At 39.1% G+C, this 25,267-nt stretch overlaps 1 protein-coding gene across 1 annotated transcript; it reads left to right on the forward strand.

The window, feature by feature from the left end:
* Nucleotides 1-22,658: 22,658 nt before the first annotated feature.
* On the forward strand, nt 22,659-24,105 carry LOC131048820 (probable 3-hydroxyisobutyrate dehydrogenase-like 1, mitochondrial). Its single transcript, XM_057982893.1, has one exon. The coding sequence runs from the start codon at nt 22,916-22,918 to the stop codon at nt 23,816-23,818; it is 903 nt and encodes a 300-aa protein (XP_057838876.1). The 5' UTR covers nt 22,659-22,915; the 3' UTR covers nt 23,819-24,105.
* The last annotated feature ends 1,162 nt before the right edge of the window (nt 24,106-25,267 follow it).

Below are 25,267 nucleotides of genomic sequence, written 5' to 3' on the forward strand. Positions count from 1 at the left end.
GATCCCAAGAAAAATAGATGTAGGATTGGGGTCTTGATCGACCCAAAAGATGAGGGAAAGGCACTTGAAGGAGATTCTTTCCCAAACACAAAATCCAAATGATTAATTGATTTAAGATGAGGTCTAAATAAAACTTCACAAGGTATAAAACCTTAGAGTGAGGTTGATTTGATTTAGATGATTGATTGAGGGATTGGATGATTGATTTATTTTGATTAAGGTTTTATTTTTCGATTGATTGATGTGCTAAGTCCTTGGAAAATATTGATGATGAAAGATCAAAGAAGAATGATAGTGATGACTAGAAGAAATCGATTACTAAATTATCCTTGGGATGGAAATGACTCAATAAGCGATAGGTTGGGATGGCAAATTGTATGAATGAATGTGACCACACTGATTTTGACAATAGTTGGTATTGAAAGACAAGCCTGATCCTTGGTATAGGGCATGGACTCTTAGTTCATCACTAGCATCCAACTCATTGCTATGACCATGAGTATAATCATGATATCGATGCAAAAAGGTCCTATGTTTGAGCAAGAGTTTATGTTTGGTGTACCAAAACTTTCAACGTCTAATGAGTTGAGCTTGGGTGAGTTTCTTCTTCTTGATTGGACAATGGATAGATTTCTTAGGATGCTTGTACAAATTAGGCTTATGGAACATGAGGTGGAAATGAGGTAGACTAGATTTGGACCTTATTTATGCAAGTGTAAGGATTTGGACTTTGGAATTTTTGTCAAATATGAAAAGTGGGGATGTTGTTTGTCAATCTACTCTTGGCAAGAAAATATCAAGCATAGCAAACACATTGGCCAAGTGTCACACTCAGTGTCGAGTGTGCAAGTGATATGGGGCCTAAATTAGCCCAAATTGATTTTACGAGTATAGCACAAATGAAGACAACACAACTTAGGCTGGAAAGTGGAAACCACTTGATAGGCCCCTCACATAAGCAATACTTCACTCAGGTGGACAAATAGAGATGTTGGTAGCACTGGCTCCCCTCCACGGCACTCACTTCTCAGGTATACCAGATTATTTTACCCAAAAGATCCAAGGATATATTAGATGGGGAATTTATGTCTCATCTTGAGTGGATACATGAGGAGTAACTTCGGGGTACGATCTACATCCCCTGCATTATTAAATGTAGGATTTTGGCTACTAAAACTGGTGTCTAGTGTAATTTCCAAGGGATCACTAATATGATGATGGATTCTTGAAGAAGTCCACTTAAGGCTCTAACTGATCTTATCGGTGCAGGGAAGGCTCCCACATACATCGAATTCACTCAACACTCCAACCATCGGACCAACTTATTTATATAGCGACTCGGAAAACCCACCCGAGATCGCACTGGGAGAGTCGATATCCCTGACATGTCCCAATTCGAGATACTCTTGTGGGGTGATGAAATCCCCAATCAAAAAATAACCCTCAACTACTAAAATAAAAAGAGAGTGTCATTGATCACTCATTCTCTTACACCCAAGATCTGTGAAGGCGAGGGGAGAGGATACTAGAGTGCAACGGTGGGTCCACTCAACATATAGCGTGCAAGCGCACAAGACATAAAAAACAATGGTTAATTTTAGTCCCACATGAATAAGATTTTCTATCTAAAAAGCATAAAATGAGACTAAACTAGTGGAAAAATGATTCTTCGGCATGCATGCTGCAAGAAAACAAGATTAGTAGTTTGATTTTGACCTTGGACAAATGAAAAAAGTACCTGCAAAACTGAAAAATTGATAAGTAACCAAAAATCCTAAGGATACAGTGCAGGCGCTGATCCACAGGTGGATGCGCTACAGTGCCTGCGCAAGCACTAAAGTAAGTATGCAGCCTTAGAACAGTGAATGGTGGGAAAAACTGAAATTTTAATTTTTTTCAAAAATTTGAATTATTTATACCTGGGCGGACGCACTGAAGTTCGAACGCAAGCATTGATGTGTGTGCGCAGGCGCCAAAGGACAGAAACCTGATACTAATAATTAGCCGAATTTTGAAATTTAAAAATTGGCGGGCTTTTGGGTTCAGCGCAGGCGCTGATACACCTGCGCAGGCACTGAACTGCCTATAAGCCCGAAAATTCTAACGAATTGCCTAAATTGATAAAACAAAAATTAAAAAGCCTATTCTATTATTGTTTTTGACTCTTTTTTAACTATTTTATGACTTTTTAGTTAGTAGAAAGCAAAAAATTAAAAATCTAGCTCTAGAGATGAGTGTCAAAAGACACTATGGCGCACACGTTGATACAAGGGCAGTCGCGTTGATCCATTGAACCTACAAAAATGACAGTTAAAACTTTCAAATTTTAAATGGAGGCGTTGATCCACGTCGGTTACACTAAAGCAATGAGGTGGATGCGCTGATGTGACAGCCTGTAAGCTAAAAACACTTAAATCCACAAAAAAGGGTTAGAAAAATAGGACGTGGGTCCCACCGGGCATGCCAAAATGAACCAAGGGAAAATCAAAGTGAGGGTTAATGGTTAGTTCAATCCATAAAACATTCAAATAAATAAAAAACAAGATTAAATGCCAGTATACCTTCACAAACCTTCACTTGCTCCTCAAATTGAGCCTTTGATGGAGTGGAATGCACCCAAATGCTCCACTTAATTGGATTGGCTCCAATATGGGATGTGGATTGCTCTTTAATGTTGCACAACACTAGTGGATATGGGAGATGGATTAATTCTCAAATAATGGATGAAATGGCTAAGTGATTATGGATGCAAATTTGACTATAATGGTGATGCTTTGGATGATTTCAAAGCTCAAACTAACATCATAAGATTACTTGGATTGGAGATGGAAAATGAATGGGAGGAGACTCCAATTTATAGATTTGAGGGAGGATGAATGGATGGTTGAGATTGAAGATGAATCAAGGGTGGAGATTGAAGGAAAGGGGAGCACATGGATTGAGAGGACATGAGGTGACAAGTGTGGAGACCAAGAGATTTTCCATAAAGACATTTCTTGTCTCCACACCCCATAATGTGCATGGGGAAGAGATCCCCAAGTACATAGGGAAGATAAAAAGGAATTAAAAATTCCTTGGGGGATGAAGAGGGAATTAAAAATTTCTAAAATATTGGATGCATGAGGGGATGAGACAAGAAAAGGAATTTAAAATTCCTTGGGAAGGTGAAAGACATGGGAGAATGTGAGATTTTGAAATCCTTGAAATGACCCAATTGAGTGCATTTAAGGTGGAAGGTAAGGAGGGGACAAGTGGATTTATCCATTTATGGCTATGAGTTGACTTGGTGGCTAATCATGGGGAATAGCCACTACCAAATGATTAAGAAGGAGGATTAGGTGAGATAATGGAGGATTAGGATTCAAGTGGGATTTGTAGGAGGATTTGACAAGAGGAGAGAGAATGAATGGGGGAATTTAAAATTGAAGAATAATATTAAGCATGATTATGAGGGATTCTAGAAGAATTAATAAGGTTAATGAGAGTTTAGAAAAGTGATTTGTAGGAATCACTTGATTTAGTTAATTAGTTTAGATTAATTAACTAAAGGGATTTTAGAATAAATAAATAATTAGATAACTTTAGAAGAATGGGGAATAATTGATTTATTAAATAAATCAATTATCTGGACTATAGTGATAGGATTAAATTTAATTAAATTTAATTAATGCTAAGAAGAATAAGGACTAACATAATTAAATTAATTATGTAGAAAGGATCAAATTAATTAAATATTTAATTTAATTAATTTTGGACGTCTACAAGGACTATTAAGCAAGATCATATATTGTATCTAATTTTCATTCTTAATTAGAATGCAAGCTACAATCTTCATGTCTCCATGGACTATGACAAACTTGAAATTCTAGGCATGAAACCACAAAATATTTACCAATTACCAACTAATGAAGTTGAATTGTGGAACAAGAATTGATTTCAATTAAGAATGTAATAAGAATTGTAGACAAAACCAATACAATATATAATATCTCACATAGAAAAATGTTGATAAAAGTAGAGAACCTTGATTTCAATCATCAAATGCATATATGTTATTATGGATAATAGTTGTAATATGATTTGCATTAACCAAAAAATTCATAAATTCATACAACGTTTCATGTCGATAAGAGTATAACATATATATCCAATATATTGATACAGGCTTGCCAAAAGCCATATGGACATAAAATGTCACATTTACATTATACAAAACATATGCTAAAAATGCCATATAGGCATACAACAAAGGCCCCCAGTCTAGTGATTTACCACTAGCACGAGGAAATAGATGATGAGCTTGTTAGCATTGCATGATGATTGAATTGATGAAGTATAGTGTTGTCATTGATGTCAATAGTAACTAGTAATGAAGTTGTATTGCAACTGGTAGTGATGCAGTAATGCAACCGGTAGTAAAGCAGTGAAGGAAACGGGTATTGTTATTGAAGCAGAGATCAACCGGTAACCCTAACCAGTTGATAAGTCGAACCCTAACTGATGGAGCTTGGTGAATCGGTTGTGATGATCTATGACCAAATGGTGATCAGAGATGAAGATGCCACGTAAGCATGATGCGTGTGATGAGTTTCAAAGTGGATTTGGCATGTGAAGATAACCATTTATCTTGGGAATGAGCAAATGCATAGCATGTAGTGAAAAACGTGTGATGAGCTATAAGATCCAATGTGCGGTTAAAGTTGTCTAGAACAATGTGTAGTTTATTGCTATGTAATCCAACGATTATGATTGAACCGATATGTTTGTAATCTCTATGAGATCTGTAGGTTTTGTGATGTGTTACCGACCTATTATATTTGTTTTTAAGGTCAATGAGTTGTTTGTAATTGTGTTGGAAAATTTGGTTAAGTGTGGAAGTGTGATTGTTGTCGAACCAGAAGCAGTGTCTGCAGAATGTTGTGAAGGCAGATAGGAGAATAAAAGGATCTGGCTAAGCAAGGTAGTGCTATTTCCAAATCAGCAAAGAACCTGTTGTTCTTTAACCATTACAATAGTTAAATCCCTTAACTAGGTAAGCTTTAACAGGCTTCTTGTTTAACTCCTCTAACTAGGTGATCCATTAGCTTGGATTTGAAATCCGCTACCGAGGTTACCTCTAATAGGGTATTGCCTTTAACAGGGTATTGTAGTCAATCCCTTAACCGAGTGGTCCTTAACTGAATCTGTTCTTAATGGGACATTATTGTATAAGCTTCTAATAATGCTTGGCTCCTAATAGGGCGAACTTCAGAAGAGTTCAGAATACTTGTGGGTATTCATCCCCACCATGGTTTTTCCCATTTGGGTTTCCACATGAAAAATCATTGTGTCAAGTGGTGAATGATTTTGTGGATGTGTTTTGATATGGTTGATATGATTAACTAGAAAATCCACTTAGATATGTTTAGATGACCGAAAGCAATCTGAAATGAGCTATTAATGATGTTAGTAAAGTGGTTTAATATTTTAGTTAAAATGGTATGTGAGTTTGAGATCTCTTACATTGTATCATTGATGTTTTGATCAACCGGTAAAAGTTTGACAGTGCAGTTGCAGTTTTTAATAGTGTTTAAACCAGTTAGGTTAGCAAGTTGTTTCTCAGTTGGAATTAAGTTTGGTGAAAGTTTAGTATATTTTCTATCTACTGATTCACCCCCCCCCTCCTCTCAGTAGTTGTCTGGATCCTTATAGTTTTATCATATTATCAGAGTTGCCTTCGACTGTTGAGGGGATGGAGATGTATACAATGTTGGTGTCTTTCGAATGCGCTCACTAGTCCTCCTATCTAGACTTCTCTAGAGCTCCAACCGATACAATAAAAAAAATAGACATCAATGTATAATAGATATAAAAAATAAATTATAGAATGACATATAATAGAACAATTACTTACCTCAAACATAAAATCATGTTTTTCATCTAAAATGGGGGCACATTCACAATCAGGAGTGATAAGGCCCTGCAACCAGCATTAAGATAGTAATTAAACTACATACGAGTATCATTACAATTTCCAATAATAGGCCTTTAAAAGAGCAATTGAAATTTACTAATTTGTCTCATACCTCTGTCAAAGCTTCTGAACTTTCTACTGTTGTTGCAACACCACGATCCAATGTAGCATGAACATCATGAGGAGTATCTAATGTCAACAACTGAAAATGAAATAACTACTTTTATTCAATTATCAAAACTACCTAAAATTGTTTTACACCACCATTAATGAATAAAGGTTACCTCAGTGTAAGTGCCTCGACGAACTTCACTATGTGGTGTCGATGTTGAAGGTTCAAGACCAAACTATTTGACATCCAAAGTGATGAGAAAACCATTCATATAATGTTGACTATTCACATGTAATAGTTGAATTATTTATTGTATACATACTTGATCACTCAATGGTGTCGGGTAAAATGTGGCTGGGGGAATGTCATATGTAGTATAAACACTCTGACCTTACATATTTATCACAATCGTTGTACTAATTTATATATTCTAACACTTCACAATAAAATTGAATAAAAAAAATTAAAAGAACTTGCAAAAATTTACTTGGGTATCAATGTCAGATGTCTCATTCAGCAAAGACTGTCATGACCATATTCTTTGTAGGAAATGGTTGTCGTGTAGGTAAATGTTGAGTACTATCAAGGTCATGTTATGCCCTACATATCCTCCCCCATCATTTTCTTTGTTGTTCGAAAATAAGGGTCCCCCTTTGTTTCTTTTCTTTTTTTCCTTGTTTTCTTTTTGTTATGCCTCTCTAAAGTTTCGGGTTTTCAAAATCCCAGAACCCCCTCTATTGCCCTACTTCAAAACTATGAAACCCCAGAATTCTGAAGTTCCTTTTGATCATGTCCTTCCGAATTCGGGATTCTAAAATCTCAGAGTCCCCCGTGCCAGTGATTTTGAACTCCTTTGGGACTTGGGGTTCTCGGATTCCTAAAGGCAATCCTAAGACCTTTTATGATCACTTCCGAACTCCGGGTTCCCGGAGTCTCAAAGACAACTTCCTAAGAAACTCTTCCTAACCCCAGAACCTCGAAGTCCCAAAATGATCCCTTTTATTTCCTTATTCACTTCGGAGTTTCAGAACTCTGAAACCCCGAAGTAGGTCCATGTTGCTATGTTTTAAGCTTCGGGGCCTCAGAACCCCGGGATCACGAAATCATTTATAATGGACTCCTTTGAGACCCACAACCCTAAGACTCTAGGATTCTGAAGTCTCTTGTGTTTTATCAATCTTATGAAGTTGATCATTGTATTCTTTGTTGCAGTTTAAGGCAGTCTTATGGAACCATCCACATCATCTCGAAAGAAGACCAGGGGTGAGATCAAACTAGAAAATAACCCACCAACCATGAAGTATCAATATCAAGGTCAAACCTTGGTGTCAAAACTGGAAAATGAAGTACAATGGGTGATGGATACAGACATTGGTCACAAAGAAACTGAGGAAATCAAAACATAAGTGGCTCGACCAAACTTTGAAGCGCCATATAGGAGAATCAAGAGATCTAGGTTCGCTGAGGCTACCATTTTCCCTTGGGTGATGCAATCACCTGAATTAATCCTTGCTATATTACAACATTACAACAAGGATACAAGGAAATGTATGGATGCATCCAAGAAAGTTGTGGTGGATCTTTCCCTGGAAATGATTGGAATGATATTTGGAATCCCTCAGTTTGAAAAGGTCCTCCAGACCACCGAAGGGGAGGCAACTACCATGTTCAATAAAAATGCCTCAAACTACAAATGTCATATAAATGAAGCTTGGCTGGAGGAACCAAGAAAGTCAGGCCTTAAGGCCACAGATAATATCCTCAGGGCTGATTTCAAAGAGGCGCTTATGGACTTAATCATCATTCTTATTCATGATTTCAGAAAGCCATATTGCAGGGATTGTCATCTATGGATGTTCTATTACATCCGCACAGTCTTGATAAGTAAAGAATATTCTGATTGGGCCAAAATTATCTTAGATAACATTCATGAGCAGCTATCTAATTTGTTACACACAAAGAAATTATTCATGACTTCTTATGTCATATGGGTAGTAGCAAAGAGTGTCAAGTACCCAAGGCTCAATACAGATGGAAAACTAGGAGAAGAGCCTGGACAGAAAAGAGTTTGGGAATACTACACTCAATTGTCAATCACACAAGCCAAATTCCATTTCAAGAGAATAAATGATGCATTTGTATATGTTGTTATATGAAAGCTAACAGGTGATGTAGCTATCGCATCTCCCCAGAAGCGATGAAAATGGTAAAAGAGTGGGGTTGTTGGTTCCTTCAAAACCAACGCTCCACTTACATCCAACTAAGCGGGGTCTTGGGTAGGCCCTTCCTCCTTCCTCGATATTGTAGTAATAAAGTAATCATTCTTGAATACACAAGGCATATCATGGGGCTACAATCACTCCTAACCCTCAAGCACAAGACTTGGGTCACATTCCCAATTTCACTAGAATGCTACACATGCCCGAACATACAAGTTGCCAAGTCAGTTGTTCATGAACTACAGGACCTGAGTCTAAAGGAATTTGATTATGCCAGAGATAGGTATGATCCACTTGGAAAGTTGAAACAAATGATGCATGTCTCATTCTTGGGTCACCTATTGGCTTTAAAATATTTTTGGGTAGACATGTAGGATAATTTTGAAGCTCGAGAGAGGGGATATTATAGGTTGATAGTTCCTCAGATTAGGAACTTCAAGGTAGAGATCAACCTCCCCAATGACCTCTGTGATTATGGTGAGCTACTGGATCCAATTTACGAGGAAATAGGGGTTGATAAGAGACCACTTTCTCCAATCAGGTGGTTAGAGTAGGAAACAATTGACATTGATACCGTAACGGAGAAAGTAGTTGAAAGAATAATGCAATGGTTGAGCCTAAGGATTCACCAGAGCAACTCCAAGGAAAAGAAGAAAGGAAAATCTACAGGCAACCCTCAATCAAAGACTACTAAGGAGTATGCCAGGCGAACTAAGTCAGAATCAAGGAAAAATACTCCTATAGATCCAGAAACTGCAACTCAAACCATTGATAAGGAATAATTAATGAAGAAACTTGATCCAAAAATGAAGGAGTCCCAACTCCTCAAGTCGATAGATGAACACAGGATCACAACTAGGTTGCAAGCAGTGCCACATACCTCTATTCATCTTGTTGTATCTGCTATTGGAATCATCCCAAGAGAGGGTACAATGCAAGCACAAGATGTGGAACAACCGACTCCTCCTGCAACTCAAACACCTACACTAGCCTCTGTACCATCTCATGAGCAGGTAACTGTCCATAATATTGAATCTTATTCAGACAAAGATAACGAGCCTATTGCAGTAGTTGCATGAAAGAAGAGAGGTGAGACAATGCAAAGGCAGTCTACCACCCAACAAGTTTAACAAGAAACAATTTTACAATAGGTGGAGCCTATGGAGGAGGAGGCACATGAAGAACAAGATGAACATCCGGTTCTAACCACTCAATACCAAGAGATGCTCCTAAAATAATTGGAAGGAGATAAGCAAAAACAAAACAGGGAAACTGAAAAGGAATCTTTTGAGCAAGAGGTTGGTGAGAATTTAGAAGAGTTTGCGAAGCAGCAACAACTGACCCACGAGCAAGTGCTTTCAACAAACCTCGCCCAATAGGTCTTTGAACCTCCTCCACAACATGAAGACTCTTCACAACAACAACCACATGAGTAGCCAATGAATGAAAAACAACAGGAAGATGAAAGACAGGAGCTACAAATAGAATCACACATGGTTACTGCTCAGGTGTCAACCCAAGGCATTGACCTTTAATTTCCAAAAGAAGGAAAAAATTGTCCTCCCAAGCATCTCCTTACAATAGGGAATCGTTGAATCTCCGAGGAGAACTAAAAGAACCAAAACTCTTCATCATCTCACAAGGAGCGATTCAAGAGATATTATAGCCAGTGTTGCAGCTCCTGCGCAAGAACAACAATAAGGTGGATAGGTCACCCCCAAGTACCAGGTATCATAAGTAAATCTCAGTAAATGGACCAAATGGGGAGAAATAGCCTCTCTAGATGTTGTTACTTCCACCATTAAAACAAGGATTGAAAAAGAATATAAATCAAAGAAGGAAGTTAAAGCGCAGTTGAGGCAGTACAAGAAATTGATTGTAGAGATGTCCAAGCCACTGGACTCTAGGGTTGATGGTACCTTGCCTTATATCTCATCTCTTCCATAAGAAGAGGTAAAAGCATTCTATAAAATAAGAAAGGTGGAAACTGTAAAGACTTGGGCTCAAGATCAATTGGGCAAGGTGAAAATATTCCTAAAAGATATTATGGAGATCTATGAAGATGCCCATCTCAATGAGAAGATCCTTATCTACCGTTCTGCGCAATGGGAGCAACAGCTTGACAAGTTCTCAAAGAAAGGCAAGACACTGAGAAAAAACAAGAAACTAGGTGAGGATGTGATAACCAAGGAAGATATGCTGGGAGGGGAGAGCATAGAAATCTTGCAGTCCTGCATTGACATCTTGGACTTGAAGATAGAAATGATGGAACAATGTTGAATTAAGGTACTCAAGGAATGACCTCCTCTCCTCAACCTGCTGACACAATATGAACAATTCACCACAATCTTGTTAGGGAAATATTGTCAAAACCTCATGCAACACGGTGTGCTTCACGAAGAGACCATACTCAGCCGATGGGATGCCTATACAACAGATCACTTCACACCCACCATTGAGTTTAATATTGAAACTATGAACAAGCATATGTACTTGGTTTCCAAATGTCAACAATCTGAATCAATGATGGACAAAATAGTTGACAAGCTAGAAAGCATGAAGGAGGCATTCAGAGTCTCCAAGTTCCGTATTGAGTACATAACGAGACCACTGTGTGATTCCTTAGACTGCTTCATTGGAAACTACTGAAACTACAAGCAAAACAAAAGGCAAACTGGTCGTTGACAAGCAGATGCATGCTTAGGGAGGCACCACTTTAGTTATTACTACAGCTCATTAACAACTCTTCACTTAAACTCGTCATGCACCAGCGTTGTCATCAAGGAACATTGCACACATGGAGACTACGGAACCACAGCTCCTGGAAGATAACTGACTACAGATACATATGTAGTAGCAGTTAAGTGGAGATCCAAAGGCAGTGACCTACATGTTGACTACAACTCCCATCATTTTGAAACTGAGTTAAAGGCGTGGTTTACTCCTGGGTTTTAAGGATTGTAATACTATAAATTGTAATGGATTGGGCCATTTTAAGGGTCTGAGAATTGATGATTCAAGGCTAGTTATTAGGAATTTTTAGCTTCTTATACAACCTTACTTTTGTAGCTACTTTGTTACTATTTAAACACTCTTATTTATTCTTCAAATCAATACAAGCAACTTGTGGATTGCATGATCTACAAATGTGTCTTTGTGATTGGCGTCTCTCATAGTCTGGTATCTTCTCTCATTTTAATCAACAATTTAGTATTTCAGCTTTGTCATTTCATGAATCATATTGTGCATGTGAATGGTGTATGAGGATGAGGTGGTGATGCAATTTTATGATCTTTGATATATTGTTTTGTTTGTATGTGAGTTGATTGGCTTTGCATGCTTATTGGAAAAGATATTTAATTGTTGTTTCAAATGTTATTGATGATACTTAATTGTGGTGTATCAGTTTTGTAATTCACTTAGTTGTACATACTGACTCTGTTATCTCTTGTTACCTTGATCTATCTTTTGATATTTATTTCTAAGTGAAAATATAAAAGGAATCATAGAGGAATACCTATGTATTTTGCATTACCAGTAGACCCCTTGATTGCAAACAGAACATGTGAATGTTGAGTTTCCACGCACCATTGTGACCCAACCATACATACCTTGGGAGGTTAGGGATTTCTAGGTTTCTTGTCCTCTTTCAAGAGAAGATTTGTCTCACAAAGATTGCATGTTAGGTGTGTCAAAAGGCCCATCAACAGGTCATAAGTGCAAAGAACCTTTCATGACTAACAATAGTGAGTTGGAACTCGAGGCCTATAAGATTCACCCCCATCAACTTGTACTAGAGGCTTGACATATTGTATGAGGGCCTGAGTTGGTGAGCTAATGGACTCTAAGGTATCCACCTTGACATTGTCCTTCACAATGGAAGCAACGGTCACGTGCTCTACCATAGGTCTACCCAAGGGTCTCAGTAACATGTTTGGGTCACACTGTGCTCCTAATCTATCGTGTGAGGATCCCCCACCCCTACCTTGGAAATTTAGGTAGTCAAAATAGTTAGGGATCTCATTGAGGACAAACTCACAATAGAGTTTCCTCAAAAAGTACTAAGGCACCTCATGATTATTAATTGGTGGTTGATCGAAAACCATCCACCATCTATCCCAAAAGTTATTCCTTATCCCTTTGTGGTGGCACCAATAGATAGGAAACCTCGTGCATCCATGTTGTAAGGATTGTTTGGTTCGAGGGTCTGTGAAAAGTGCACACTAATGAATAATGATGAACAGTAAATGCTCAACAAATACTGAGAGGGGGGGGTGAGTTAGTATAGACAAAAACTTTCTCTAACAACTTAAACTACAAAGACTACACTAACTGGTAAACAGCATCACCGATCTAAATCAGGGGACTACCGATAAAACACAGTGAGACTATGAAAGGCATAAACCAGTAACATTTAGATCTTCACAAAACCTACTATCTCATTTCCATTTCACCCATGTGCTTAAACAAGTAATACATCAGAAATATAATGACCACTGGATCAGCATGCATTACTGCTTGACAGAAAACACTAAGACATCACATGAAAAAGCATCACACATAACACACTGATTTTTCACGTGGAAACCCAACTTGGAAAAACCACAATGGGGATGAATACCCACAAGTTGTTCTTGAACTCTTCTGAAGTCCGCTCTATTAGGAGCCTAGTCCAGTTAAAGACTTTACAACAGGTTCTTCTAGGAACCGATCCTGTTAGGGATCACCCGGTTAAGGGATGGTTAAATACTCGGTTAAAGGTTAGAACCCTGTTAAAGGTTACCTCACAAGAGGATTTGAAGAACTCAATGATTTTGAGTCGCCCTGTTAAAGGATTTATAAAATCCCTATTAAAGCTACCAGGTAAAGGGATTTTCCAACTGTTGAAATGGTTAGAAGTCAACAAATAATACACTGATCTGATAACATCACTCAATACCAAGGCAGATCCACTTTAGTTCCTTTACATCTGCAATCACACTCTGCAGATCTCTACTCACTGCACCGGTCTGGCAAGAATCAAGTATCTCTTCACTTGGATACACACATAACATTTGCCAACAACTTCACAATGCAAATCATCATCGACCTTATAGACAACAATTAGGTCAGTAGCCAAAACCTAAAACCCTAAGAATCTAGGTTAACAATATAGTTGGTCCAATCTTGACCATTCAATCACATTACATAGGATAAAACAATCTTGAAAAAATCTCAAGACATTCTCCATCATCCATTCTTCACTACTTCTGGAAGTTGATAATCCATCACGCACTCTCCTCTGTCTACTGAGATTTTGCACATTCCCGAGGTAGATAGAATCAATCTTCTTCATGCAAGATCCTCAAGGAAATTCTTCACGCGCACAAGGCTGACGTGGCAACGCGATCTTATCTTCATTCCAATGCTAACTCATCACAGGATGTCGTCGGTCGAATCGCACAGACTTGAAATGTATCAACCGGGAACCCTAAAGTTGAGACTACCAACCGGTAGTCATATCAAATGAAACCCCGATACAAACTTTGCATATACCAGTTCACATATCGGTTCACCTTTTCGCATATACCGGTTCACATCATCATATCGGTTCACTTCATACCATCATACTGGTTCTCTTTCTAGTTTGCTTTCTTCAATATACTGGTTCATACTTCAGCATATTGGCATCAATGACAACATACAATATCATCATGTCATCCAACTCTGCACATATGCCAACACACACAAGTCAACTTTGTTTATTTTGTTTTTCTTTACTTCAGTATATGATAACTTGTTTGCATACAATTATTTTTGTTCTTCTCTTTTGTTGGACCACATATTAATTTGAGCACTCACTAAACCTAAATGAACTACGATAGATTGCAGCGACTCTACAAGGCTTGTCCAATGAGAGGTTGTTGAATTAGGATCTTTAAGCCTATTTGTCAACTGCTCAAGTTGGTTTTTGTTGTTTTCAATTTGCCCTAAAATGCTTTCTTGTGTGCCTGGGGGATGTCTAGGAATTGGGGGAGGGGTTTGTCATGCCTCTTCTTCAGAAGGCTCTTGATGAGGAGGTGGTGATGATTTTTCAATATTTTCAGATGGATTTTGAATTCTTGACATTTAAAAAAAAAATCAAATTAAAAACCTAGTTTAATCCATAGATTAAAAAAATTGAGAGTAAAAATCATAAATGCATACTTCTTTGACCTCCTCAATGTCCTGGTGCCATTTTGATGAAGATCTCAGACCTCTGGGAGAAAAAATGTGGTCTCTATTTGTCATGCACAATCAAGAGGGCGAAATGAACAATTGAACTTGCGGCCAAACTACAAAAAATGAACAATGGGTGTGATTTTTTTCGTTTTTATGTCTTTAACTATTTGGTGTTACTTTTTTTGAAAGTGTGAAATATATAATGTTAATAAGAAAAAAGTGGTAACAATGGAATTATTATTCATTGGGAAATTATGAGGATCCATCATGATGGATGTAAGCATGCAAACATGTCAAAATAAATTTAGAAATGGGGTGATAAGGATGTGATTGAGTTGGGCCCATGAAACAATGGAAATTCAAGTATAGAGGTGTATACATGAGGATCTGATTGATTTGGACCCCATGAAACCATGCAAAACTAAGCGTGAGAGTTGAGAAATACAACCCCACGGGAGCCTAAAGATCTTTTGCAAGCTGAATAATCTATTACAAGGAGAAGCAAGGAAGCAAATAATCTGAAAGACAATAAACATAGGAAAAATGCTCAAAAGATGAGAGCTCAATATTCACCAAAATGTGTAATGTCATAATGATACAAAGAAAAGAAAATTAACCTCTAATAGGTCAAGAAACCCTAAAAGGGAAAACCCTAGGCTTACACATAATAATTAATAAAAGAATTAGTTATTATGCACCTAATGTTAGCTTAAGTGTAAAAAGAGATAATAGGGAACTTAAAGAATTAAACAAATATTGTTTAATTAATCAATTAAAGACCCGATTACTCTAACACCCCCCCCCCTTAAGCTAGACTTAGGGAGAAGCTAAAACCTAGAACAGCTACTGAAAGAAGGAAAGATGGGTCCCGGCAACAAGGCCTGATCAGGTACCCAAATACAATGAAATCTCTATGAAATGGAGAAAAAGGAGAAAACCGAGTGGGAAAAAACTCCTCTCCAAAAAGAGATAAAAGAACATGTTGAAAGAAGAAGAAGGAAGGAAGGCCTCATAAAGACCCCCCAAGGACAAATTCCTTCACCCCAAGCATAGAGCGCAACTGAAGATAGTGCGGCAATGCAAAAGGTTTCGTGAAGATGTCTGCAACCTGCTCGACAATGGGAATGTACTCCAAAATGAGAGAACCATCCTGAATCAACTAGCGGATGAAATGCATGTGAAGCTCAATGTGCTTCATCCGCTAATGTTCTACCAGGTTGCGGGAAATATGAATAGCACTCTGATTGTCACACCAAAGAATAGTGGGACTATCAGGAAGAAAACCAAACTCAGTCACCAACTGTCGAAGCCATAAGATCTCCTGACTGGCGAGCACAGCAGCTCGGTACTCAGCCTCTGTAGATGATAATGCATGAGCAATCTACTTCTTGTAAGACCATGTGATAGGACCATAGCCAAGATAGAAAGAAAAGTCATAAGTGGACTTCTGGTTAGTGACAACACCAGCCCAATCGGAGTCAGTGTAGCCAACAATGTGAGGTTCCCCTGATGTGTAGTGAATGCCATGAGAGATAGAGCCCTGAATGTACCGCAAAATGCATTTGGCAGCTTGCCAATGACTCTCATGAGGATCATGGGAGAATTGAGAGACAAGGCCAACCGCAAAGGAAAGATCAGGACGGGTGTGAGTCAGGTACAACAAACTGCCAACCAACTACCTGTAAAGTGTAGAATCTACTGAAGGAGTGGGAAAAGTAGGAATCAAAACAACCCCTGACTGAAAAGGAGTGGGAGCAGGCTTGCAATCAAGAATACCAAAGTGCTGAAGCATGTCAAGAGAATACTTCTGCTGGTAAATGTAGATCCCATCAGGAGACTAAATCACCTGAAGACTAAGGAAATAGTGCAGAAGACCAAGGTCTGTCATCTCAAACTGGTCCATCAAGGCTCGTTGAATATGCTGAATCATAGAGGATGAGCTACCTGTGATGAGGAGATCATCAACATAGAGCACAAGAATCAGGATCTCACCCTCAAGAAGCTGAATATACACTGTGTGATCAAAATGATTGCGGGTGAAACCAGTGGAGGGCAAGAACGAATACATCTTCTCATACCAAGCCTGAGGGGCCTGTTTGAGACCATACAATGAATGCCTAAGTTTGCAAACCAAAGAACTATCCTACACAAATCCTTGAGGCTGCTCCATGTATATTTCCACCTGTAGGTCCCCATGCAAGAAGGCACTCTTCACATCCATCTGAAAAATAGGCCATCCTCGAGAAGTTGCAAGAGAGAGTATAAAGCAAATATAGTTCATCTTGGCGATAGGGGCAAAGGTCTCAGAGTAATCAATACCCTCAACCTGTGAGAAACCCTTCGCAACAAGACGTGCTTTGTACTTATCAATGGAACCATCAGCAGCATACTTAGTGTGATACAACCAGCGGCACCTAACCATCTTTCTACCCTTAGGAAGAGGACAGAGATCCCAAGTATGATTCCTCATCAAAGAAGAATACTTCTCCTCCATAGCACAATCCCACTCAGGGTGTCTTGTAGCCTCTGAAAACTTCTGAGAATCATGTGAAATGGCATGACTCAAAAGACTAAAAACCCACAGTATGAGAATGGGTGCAACGAGTATCTGAAGGATCACCGGCCATAGAACCTATCACCTCAATAGTAAAGCGAACCCACTTGGGCATCTGAGGTGGAGCAGGTGGAGGTGGGGATGGTGGATCATCAGCACCATCATCAGAATCATCCTCAAAATAATCCTGAAGAGATGCAGTGGAAGGAGTAGGCAGAGGGGTAGACACTGGAGTCAAGGTATCCACCGTGGGAAGGCATGGGAAGGCGCTCATCAAACTAAACATCTTGTCGAAACAAGACCTCTCTGGAATCAAGATCAAGTAACCTATATGCCTTAACATCCTCACTGTAGCCAACAAAAATGAGGGGTCGGCTCTTCCGCTCCATGGCTTTCCTCTGATCATCAGGAATAAAAGCCCATGCCTCACTACCAAATACTCGGAAAAAGGAAACATCAGGCTTGTCATGAGACCAAGCCTCCTCAGAAGTCATATGTCAAATATCCTTGTGAGGCATCTGATTCTTAATATAGTTGGCACAATTCACTGCCTCAACCCAAAAAGACGAATCCATGGACCTGGACTGAATCATACAATTCGTCATATCCCGTAAATTTTTGTTCTTGCACTCAGCGACACCATTCTGCTGAGGGGTGTAGAGAACAATAAACTGATGCTGCAAACCATGCTCAGTGCAAAAATCTTTGAAATCTTGATTCACATACTCCCCCCCATTATCTGTACGTATTCGCCGAATAGAATAACCAGACTGCTTCTCTACAAATGTCTTGAAGATTCGAAATGAATCAAAGACATCAGTCTTGTACTCAAGAAAGTACACCCATGTGCGTCTGGAGAAGTCATCAATAAAAGTGAGTACATACTTGGCCCTAGAAAAAGGAGTGGGCAATGACATGAGATCACTATGAATCAACTCCAAGGGTGCCAAAGCACGAGAGGCTCTTCCCTTCGGAAAGGGATCTCTGTGATGCTTGCCAAGCACACAACCATGACAAACACCATCAGTATAGGAAATTTGTGGGAGCCCAAGAACAAGTGCCTATGTACTCATCTGCTGAAGATATCTGTAATTGACATGGCCCAAGCACTCATGTCAAAGCTTACTCACTGAATCTGCATGTGCTATAAGAGATGAACTGGCACCCACAAAGGGCTCAAATCCATCAAATCTATACAGACGAGATGCAGTATCCACACTCCCAGTAGCCACAACCAAATCAGAGTCATGGAGGTCCCAAATAACCACATCATGTGGTGAGAACTCAACTGTCTTACCAGAGCCAGAATGGCAAATCTGATAAATGGACAGGAGGTTCATCAAGATGTCAGGGACAACCAGAACATCCAAAGAGACAGAACCTGAACCCAAGACTGAAAGTTGAAGTGAGTCACCCACTGCAATCTGTAAAGTACCACAAGAGGCAAGAGAAGTAACCAACTACTGAGTGTGAGTCATATGGTGAGAAGCACCAGAATCAAGTATCCATGTGGACCCATAGGTCGAAGCTCGAGCAGTGATAGCATGACCTTTCCCTATGGAAGGAGAAGACGTCTGAGGTGAGGAGATGTGATGCTACTACATGGCTTCCTCTAAAGCCTCTAAGTGTTTCCAACACCTAGAAACTGGATATCCTTCCTTGCCACAAAAACTGCAAGTGTCTCCTGATTTCTTCTTAGTCTTGGAGGAAAAATCACCAGACTGTGAAGATTTCCCATGTTTCGGAAGAAATGGTGGTTTAGAGTCAGACTCAGAAGCAGGCTTGGAGGGATGCTCACTACCTACAGAAGGCTTCTTTGGCTTTGGTTTCTGCTTTTGTTTCTCCTTGGAGGACTGAGCAACCAATGCTTTGTGTTTGGATCCTGAGAGCATATCTAGTTGAGAAAGATGAGATTGCTCACGAGATAGACGCTCACAAGAAACATCAAAGGTAGGCATGGTGAAACGAGCACCCAAGCCATCCATGGTGGAGTAGAAAGCAGAGGCAAAAAACTGAAAATGACCCTGAAGCTTTGAAAGAATCAAGTGAATGCACTATGTGTCTGTCTTGGTCTTGCCACATCCCTGAAGAACAGATCTGGTAGTCTTGAACTTGTTCAAAAAATCCTCAATGGTGGGAAAGGAATCGGGGGACAAAGAAACCAACTCTACCCCAATCTGTAATGCCTAAATCTCATTCACCCTCCCGAAGAGAAACTCAAACTTCAACCACATAGCCCGAGGAGTGAGCAACTCATCAAGGTGAAATAGAAGACTGTCGGAGACATGCAAAGAGAGCAAACCCATGGCCTCATCCATCTTGTTTCTGTGTTGAATAAGCTCATAGGGACGCTGCAAGAGAGGCTGAACCTCATCCAAACAATACCACAACCCTCGTTCCTAGAGAAGCCTCATGATGCGGGGCTTCCAGGTGTGATAGTTGTGTGAATTCAACAACTCAACTGAAGGATCTTCCATGAAAAAAAACTCTGCACCTACACTTGCTTGTTGGTTTTTTTTATTATGTGATCTTTCAGAATAGACAGAAGATGCAGAAGTGTTTGTTTGTTTTGAGAGTTTTGGTGTTCTTGATTTCTGATATAAATGACAGAAAGTGAGAAAAAAACACCCCCCCACAATAGATAAACCCAAACCCTAGTACATACTGATGAGAAGGAAGTAGTACATAAGCAAAAAAAATTCAAACTAAAATCTTATGTACCTGATAATAATTTTGAGAAATACAATTACATATCTAAATAGAGAATGCTGAGATATTTCCAATGCCTATTCATTTTCGAAAAACGGAGTCCATTTGCCCAAACTACGGCCCCGAAAGTGCAGAAAATAGGTTTGACTTTGACTAGAAAAAAGTACAGTCAAACAACAAATTCGGAAAAAAAATCCAACACCACGAGGTCCGGCTCGGAACCATCTTTCCGACGCCTATTCGTTTTCCAAAAAAAGACTCTGTATGCTCAAGATATGGCCAAAAAATGAGCCCCCCTTCAAAAAGGCAAGAGGGTGGTGGTCCGGTGGAGGACCCAAGTGGAGGTGGCGCATGAGCGGCGCTCCGGTGGCACTCCGAGGAGGAGAAACGGAGTGGCAAGCGGCAGAGGAGGTGGCGGCGACATTGGCTAGGTCAAGCGGCGGCACTGGCTAGGCCGAGCGGCGGTGTTGGTCGGGTCGGGCGGCGACAACACTGGCTGGGCGGGGCGGTGACGATGGCTAGGCCAGGCGGCGGCGGCGCTGGTTGGGCGAGGCGGGGGCGTTGGTTGGACCGGAAAGTGGCCGGAGGGTCGGCGAAGGCCGATGGGGACCAGGCTAACAGGTCCGATCTGTCGTACGGCGACTGAACTGTGAGGTCCGGAACCCCACAAAAAATGATTCCCAAATTTTTTTTTAAAAAACCCTTTTTTTCCTTTTTCGCCTTTTGAGTTTTATTTTTATTTTTTTGATGATTTTTTAAAAAAATCAAAAATCGGCTTGCATGCTGTAAAAAGGAAAAAAAAAAAAAAAAATCTCGATTTGTGTGTCAGGGTCGTACGGCCTAGTTTTGGAGAAAAAAATGCCCCCAGATGCTCAGGAGTCAAAACTAGGCAAGTTTTATATGACTATAGGGGTTTTTGGGCCTTCTGAGAACGATGATGAGATCCGTTTAGGCCCAAAGTGCTCAAAAAAAAGGCTTATCCCTAAGTACAAAAAAGAACTTCCTGAAACCCCAGATCTGCTTCCAATGCAAAATTCTCAAAACAAGAACAGATAGTTGCAGATTTGAAGCTCTGATACCATGTGAGAGTCGAGAAATACAACCCCACAGGAGCCTAAAGATCTTCTGCAAGCTGAATAATCTGTTACAAGGAGAAGCAAGGAAGCAAATAATCTGAAAGACAATAAACACAGGAAAAATGCTCAAAATATGAGAGCTCAATATTGACCAAAATGTGTAATGTCATAATGATACAAAGAAAAGAAAATTAACCTCTAATAGGTCAAAAAACCCTAAAAGGGAAAACCCTAGGCTTGCACATAATAATTAATAAAAAAATTAATTATTATGCACCTAATGTTAGCTTAAGTGTAAAAAGAGATAATAGGGAACTTAAAGAATTAAACAAATATTGTTTAATTAATCAAGTAAAGACCTGATTACTCTAACACTAAGGAGATCATGATGTTCAAGGTTATCATGAGGACATGATTAGGTTTGTCACCATGATGTATACACATGAAAAACCATGTAAAAATCACAAAATGAAATAGAGATAATATGCCCTCCAAATAAAGCATATTAGTAGCCTACATATGATCGCACATTATTTACAACTCTTTATTAGTGTAACCCCTTCAATCGACCCCTAACAACTCAAGTATGGTGTTTTTGTAGCATGGAAACAAGTGATTATGGAAGGTAAAATGTGAAAAGTAATTGATTATAGATGGCGTAGAGTGATAAAGTTAGTGATTAGTAATGGGGAAGAGTGATAATATGTGATAAGATATTTGTAATAGATAATTGCCTAGATTTGATGTCTTTTATACATTACCTACCCACATCATTCGAACACTTTGATAGATGACTAATTGTTACCGAGTTAGTTTTTTTTTTTTTTAAATAAAGAGGAGTGATAATATGTGATAAGAGATATTTGTAATAGAAAATTACCTAGAGTTTATGTCTTTTATACATGACTTACACACATAATTCAAAAACTATAGTAAAAGACAAATTGATATTGATTTTTTTTTTTGTAATTGAGGGAATTGAGAGTGTAGTTTAGTGACCTGGAGCTTAATTCTCCATAGGGTGAGCCCCCCCCCTAGCTCCCTAATGATGTGCTACAAACCCTCCTCCATACCATGACAAAATTAGGAGTTCAACCCATAGCTTGAACTACCTAAAGCAAAAATTGAAACCTAAAATGAAATTTGAATTTTGAACATGAAAGTTGAATTTCATAATTTCATATCTTATGTAGAGTGATGTTTTGACATGGATAAAAAAGATAATGAAAACTACAATATTAAATGCAAGTGATTCTCAATTGCGAAGAGTCATAAAGTAAGTGATTCTAGATGGTGAAGAGTGATAATATATGACAAGAGATGTTCATAATAGATAATTGCCTAGAGTTGATATCTTTTATACACAACTTAGACATAATTCAAAAACTTAGACAAAAGACTAATTCATATTGATTTTCTTTTTTAACTGAAAGAAATCGAGAGTTTAGCCTAGCAATCTAGAGCTTGGCTCTTTATAGAAGAACAAGCAGAAGGAATCGAGAGTTTAGTCAACAACCTAGAGCTTAGCTCTTTATAGAACAAGCTCCCCTATAACTACTCAAATGATGTGCAATGGATCCTCACCCACACCATGAGCAAACTCACCTCTCAAATGATATGCAACAGATCCTCACCCACACCATGAACAAATTAAGAGTTGACTCTCAAATGATGTGCAACGAACCCTCACCCCATCATGAATAGATTAAGAGTTGAATATACACCATGAACTACCTAAAATAATAGCAGAAACCTAAAATAAAAGATATCATTTGAGGTACGATCCTAGTCTCATCCCTTGTGATATTAGAACTTTACATTCACCAAGACTCTCAAAAAACCTTTCAACCCATTGACCATCCAAGCCATTTTGTCATGGATCAATTTCTGACGTCACAGTCTAATAAGGGGATTCAATTCGGGATACATTCTCCGGAGATGAGGGCGAGGGCCGGCAGACACAATTTCCTTTCCCGACTACAAACCCCACCAAAAATATTTCTGAACAGTCGAACAAAACACTGATCTTGCGAGCTGGTGATCAGAAATAATCCAGCCCGAATTGACATTTGCATTGAACCAGTGGAAGCCATGGAGCAGCAACTAATTACAGCAGGGCACACAAGAATCGGTTGGATAGGAACGGGCGTAATGGGCTTAGCCATGTGCGCCAGGGTGCAGGCCGCCGGCTTCCACGTCACCATCTACGCCCGAACCCCCTCCAAAATCTCAGCCCTCTGCAATAGCGGCGCCGCCTCGGTGGAATCTCCCATGGCCGTCGGAGAACGCTGCGATGTCGTCTTCACCATGCTCAGCAACCCTTCCGACGTCCGCCAGGTCGTATTGGGAACCGACGGGGTGCTCTCAGCTCTTACCCCCGGCGGGATCCTCGTCGATATGACCAGCAGCCAGCCCTCGCTCGCCAAGGAGATTTTTGAGCAGGCCACCGCTAAAGGCTGCGATTCCGTCGATGCGCCGGTTAGCGGAGGCGACATTGGAGCTCAAAATGGCACCTTGGCGATCTTAGCGGGCGGTCGCCAGGAAACCGTGGCTAAGCTGGAGCCCCTGTTTAGACGCATGGGTTCGGCTACTTATTTGGGCCCTGCGGGCTCCGGGCAGAGCTGTAAGATCGCTAATCAGATTACTGTTGCGGCGAATCTGGGCGGTCTGAGTGAGGGTTTGGTGTTTGCGCGTAAGGCGGGTTTGGATGTGAGGAAGTATTTAGCGGCCATCGGTGGCGGTGCGGCAGGGTCGAAGGCGATTGAATTGTTTGGTGAGAGGATGATTGATCGGGACTTTGCGCCGGGGGGTTTTGCGGATTATATGGTGAAGGATTTGGGGATGGCTTTGGAGGAAGGCGAGAGAGCGGCTGTGGCATTGCCTGGGAGTGCCCTGCATCAGAAGCTTTATCTTTCCATGACGGCTAATGGCGATGGACGTTTGGGATCTCAGGGTTACATTACTGCCATTGAGAGGCTTAATAACCTCCAATGAATACTCCTTTCTCGCTTTCAGTTCTGGTCTTTTAATTACAAATCATGTTGCCCAGGGCCTTTTTTGTGCTGTAAGATCTATGCTGCTTTTACTCCTGCATCAATTGAAAAGTTTTCTGAGATGTTCAGTATTTCATTTGTCTTTAAATCGACAATGAATGAATTTAAAAGAAGTCGACCAGACCAGCAGTCGAAGGGATAAAGGTCGAAACATTGACAGTTTTCAAACACTTTTTTATATCTCTCTCCAATTGTGAATGTTGATGAAGAAGTTGGTAGTTCTGTAAAGCTTTGCATCTTCAAATAGTTCATTTAGACTGTCTATTTTTAAATCGTTTTTACTGAGTATAAATATCTTTAATGTCATTTCATTTCAATGATCACTATGTCACAAAATACAAGCTCTATCTTCTCACTTTCTTTGAGGATCATCAATTTGCCTGAACCAGTTCTCAGTTGTGTAACTAAAATTCCAGCCTTTCTTTTGATTGTGACCTTTAGATAAGCTTTTTCACCACGTAACCCTGTGGGATTTAACTCTTTGACACTGTGCATTTTTCTTTCTACTTATGTGGAATTTGGATACGCCATTTACATTTTTAAATTGTTAATTATGATTGGTTAAATGTTTTTAAATCGAATAGAATCATTGTAACATGCAGCAATTTCTTTCACTTGTTATTATTTGTTTGTAATGTCTTTGGTTATGATTTTTTTTTTAATTAACATTTGGATGGGAAAAAGGGGGTAATGGTTACATGTATTGTAATTATAGAATCTTATAAATTTGATGGGTCTATAATTGAATTTATATGTATTTTATAAAAAATTGATGTAATATCAAATGTTTATATTAATCATTGTTAATCATTTATTGGTCTTGATACACCCTTAAATGATGAATCTTGAAGTGAGTGAAATCATTTACAAGCCTTGATACAATATTAAGTGGCGAATCTTTGGTTTAATGATTTTTCTTGTAACCCATTATTTGTATGGAAAGGAGATGTAATGGTTAGTTAGCTGATTATAATTATAGAATGTTCTATAAATTTGATGAGGTCTATAATTGAATTTATAAGTACTTTATTAAAAATTTGGTATAACATCAAAAATGTTTACTAATCATTATTAATAATTTATTGATCATGATACATCATTGAGTCGTGAGTTTTGGTATGAACAATATCATTTATAAATTTTATATAATATTAGGTGTTGAGTCTTGACATGATTTACTATAGCAATCTTGAATGTCATGCCCTATCAACATTGTGAACATTGATTTTTGAAGTATAGAATGGAAGATATTGATCATTTAGTTGGTTGTACAAGAAGAAGTAATATAGAATTAGAACAAATAAGTGTAATTCATGTATTTGTGTGTGTGACAAATTCATGTAATTGACAATATTTTTGATACATGTTAAGTGTAAAGGCCTATGTGATG

This window comes from Cryptomeria japonica, chromosome 10 (genome assembly GCF_030272615.1).
Source record: "Cryptomeria japonica chromosome 10, Sugi_1.0, whole genome shotgun sequence".
NCBI lineage: Eukaryota > Viridiplantae > Streptophyta > Pinopsida > Cupressales > Cupressaceae > Cryptomeria > Cryptomeria japonica.

Coding starts and splice junctions, on each gene's coding strand:
- LOC131048820 (XM_057982893.1), top strand. CDS start 22,916: ATGGAGCAGCAACTAATTACAGCAGGGCACACAAGAATCGGTTGGATA.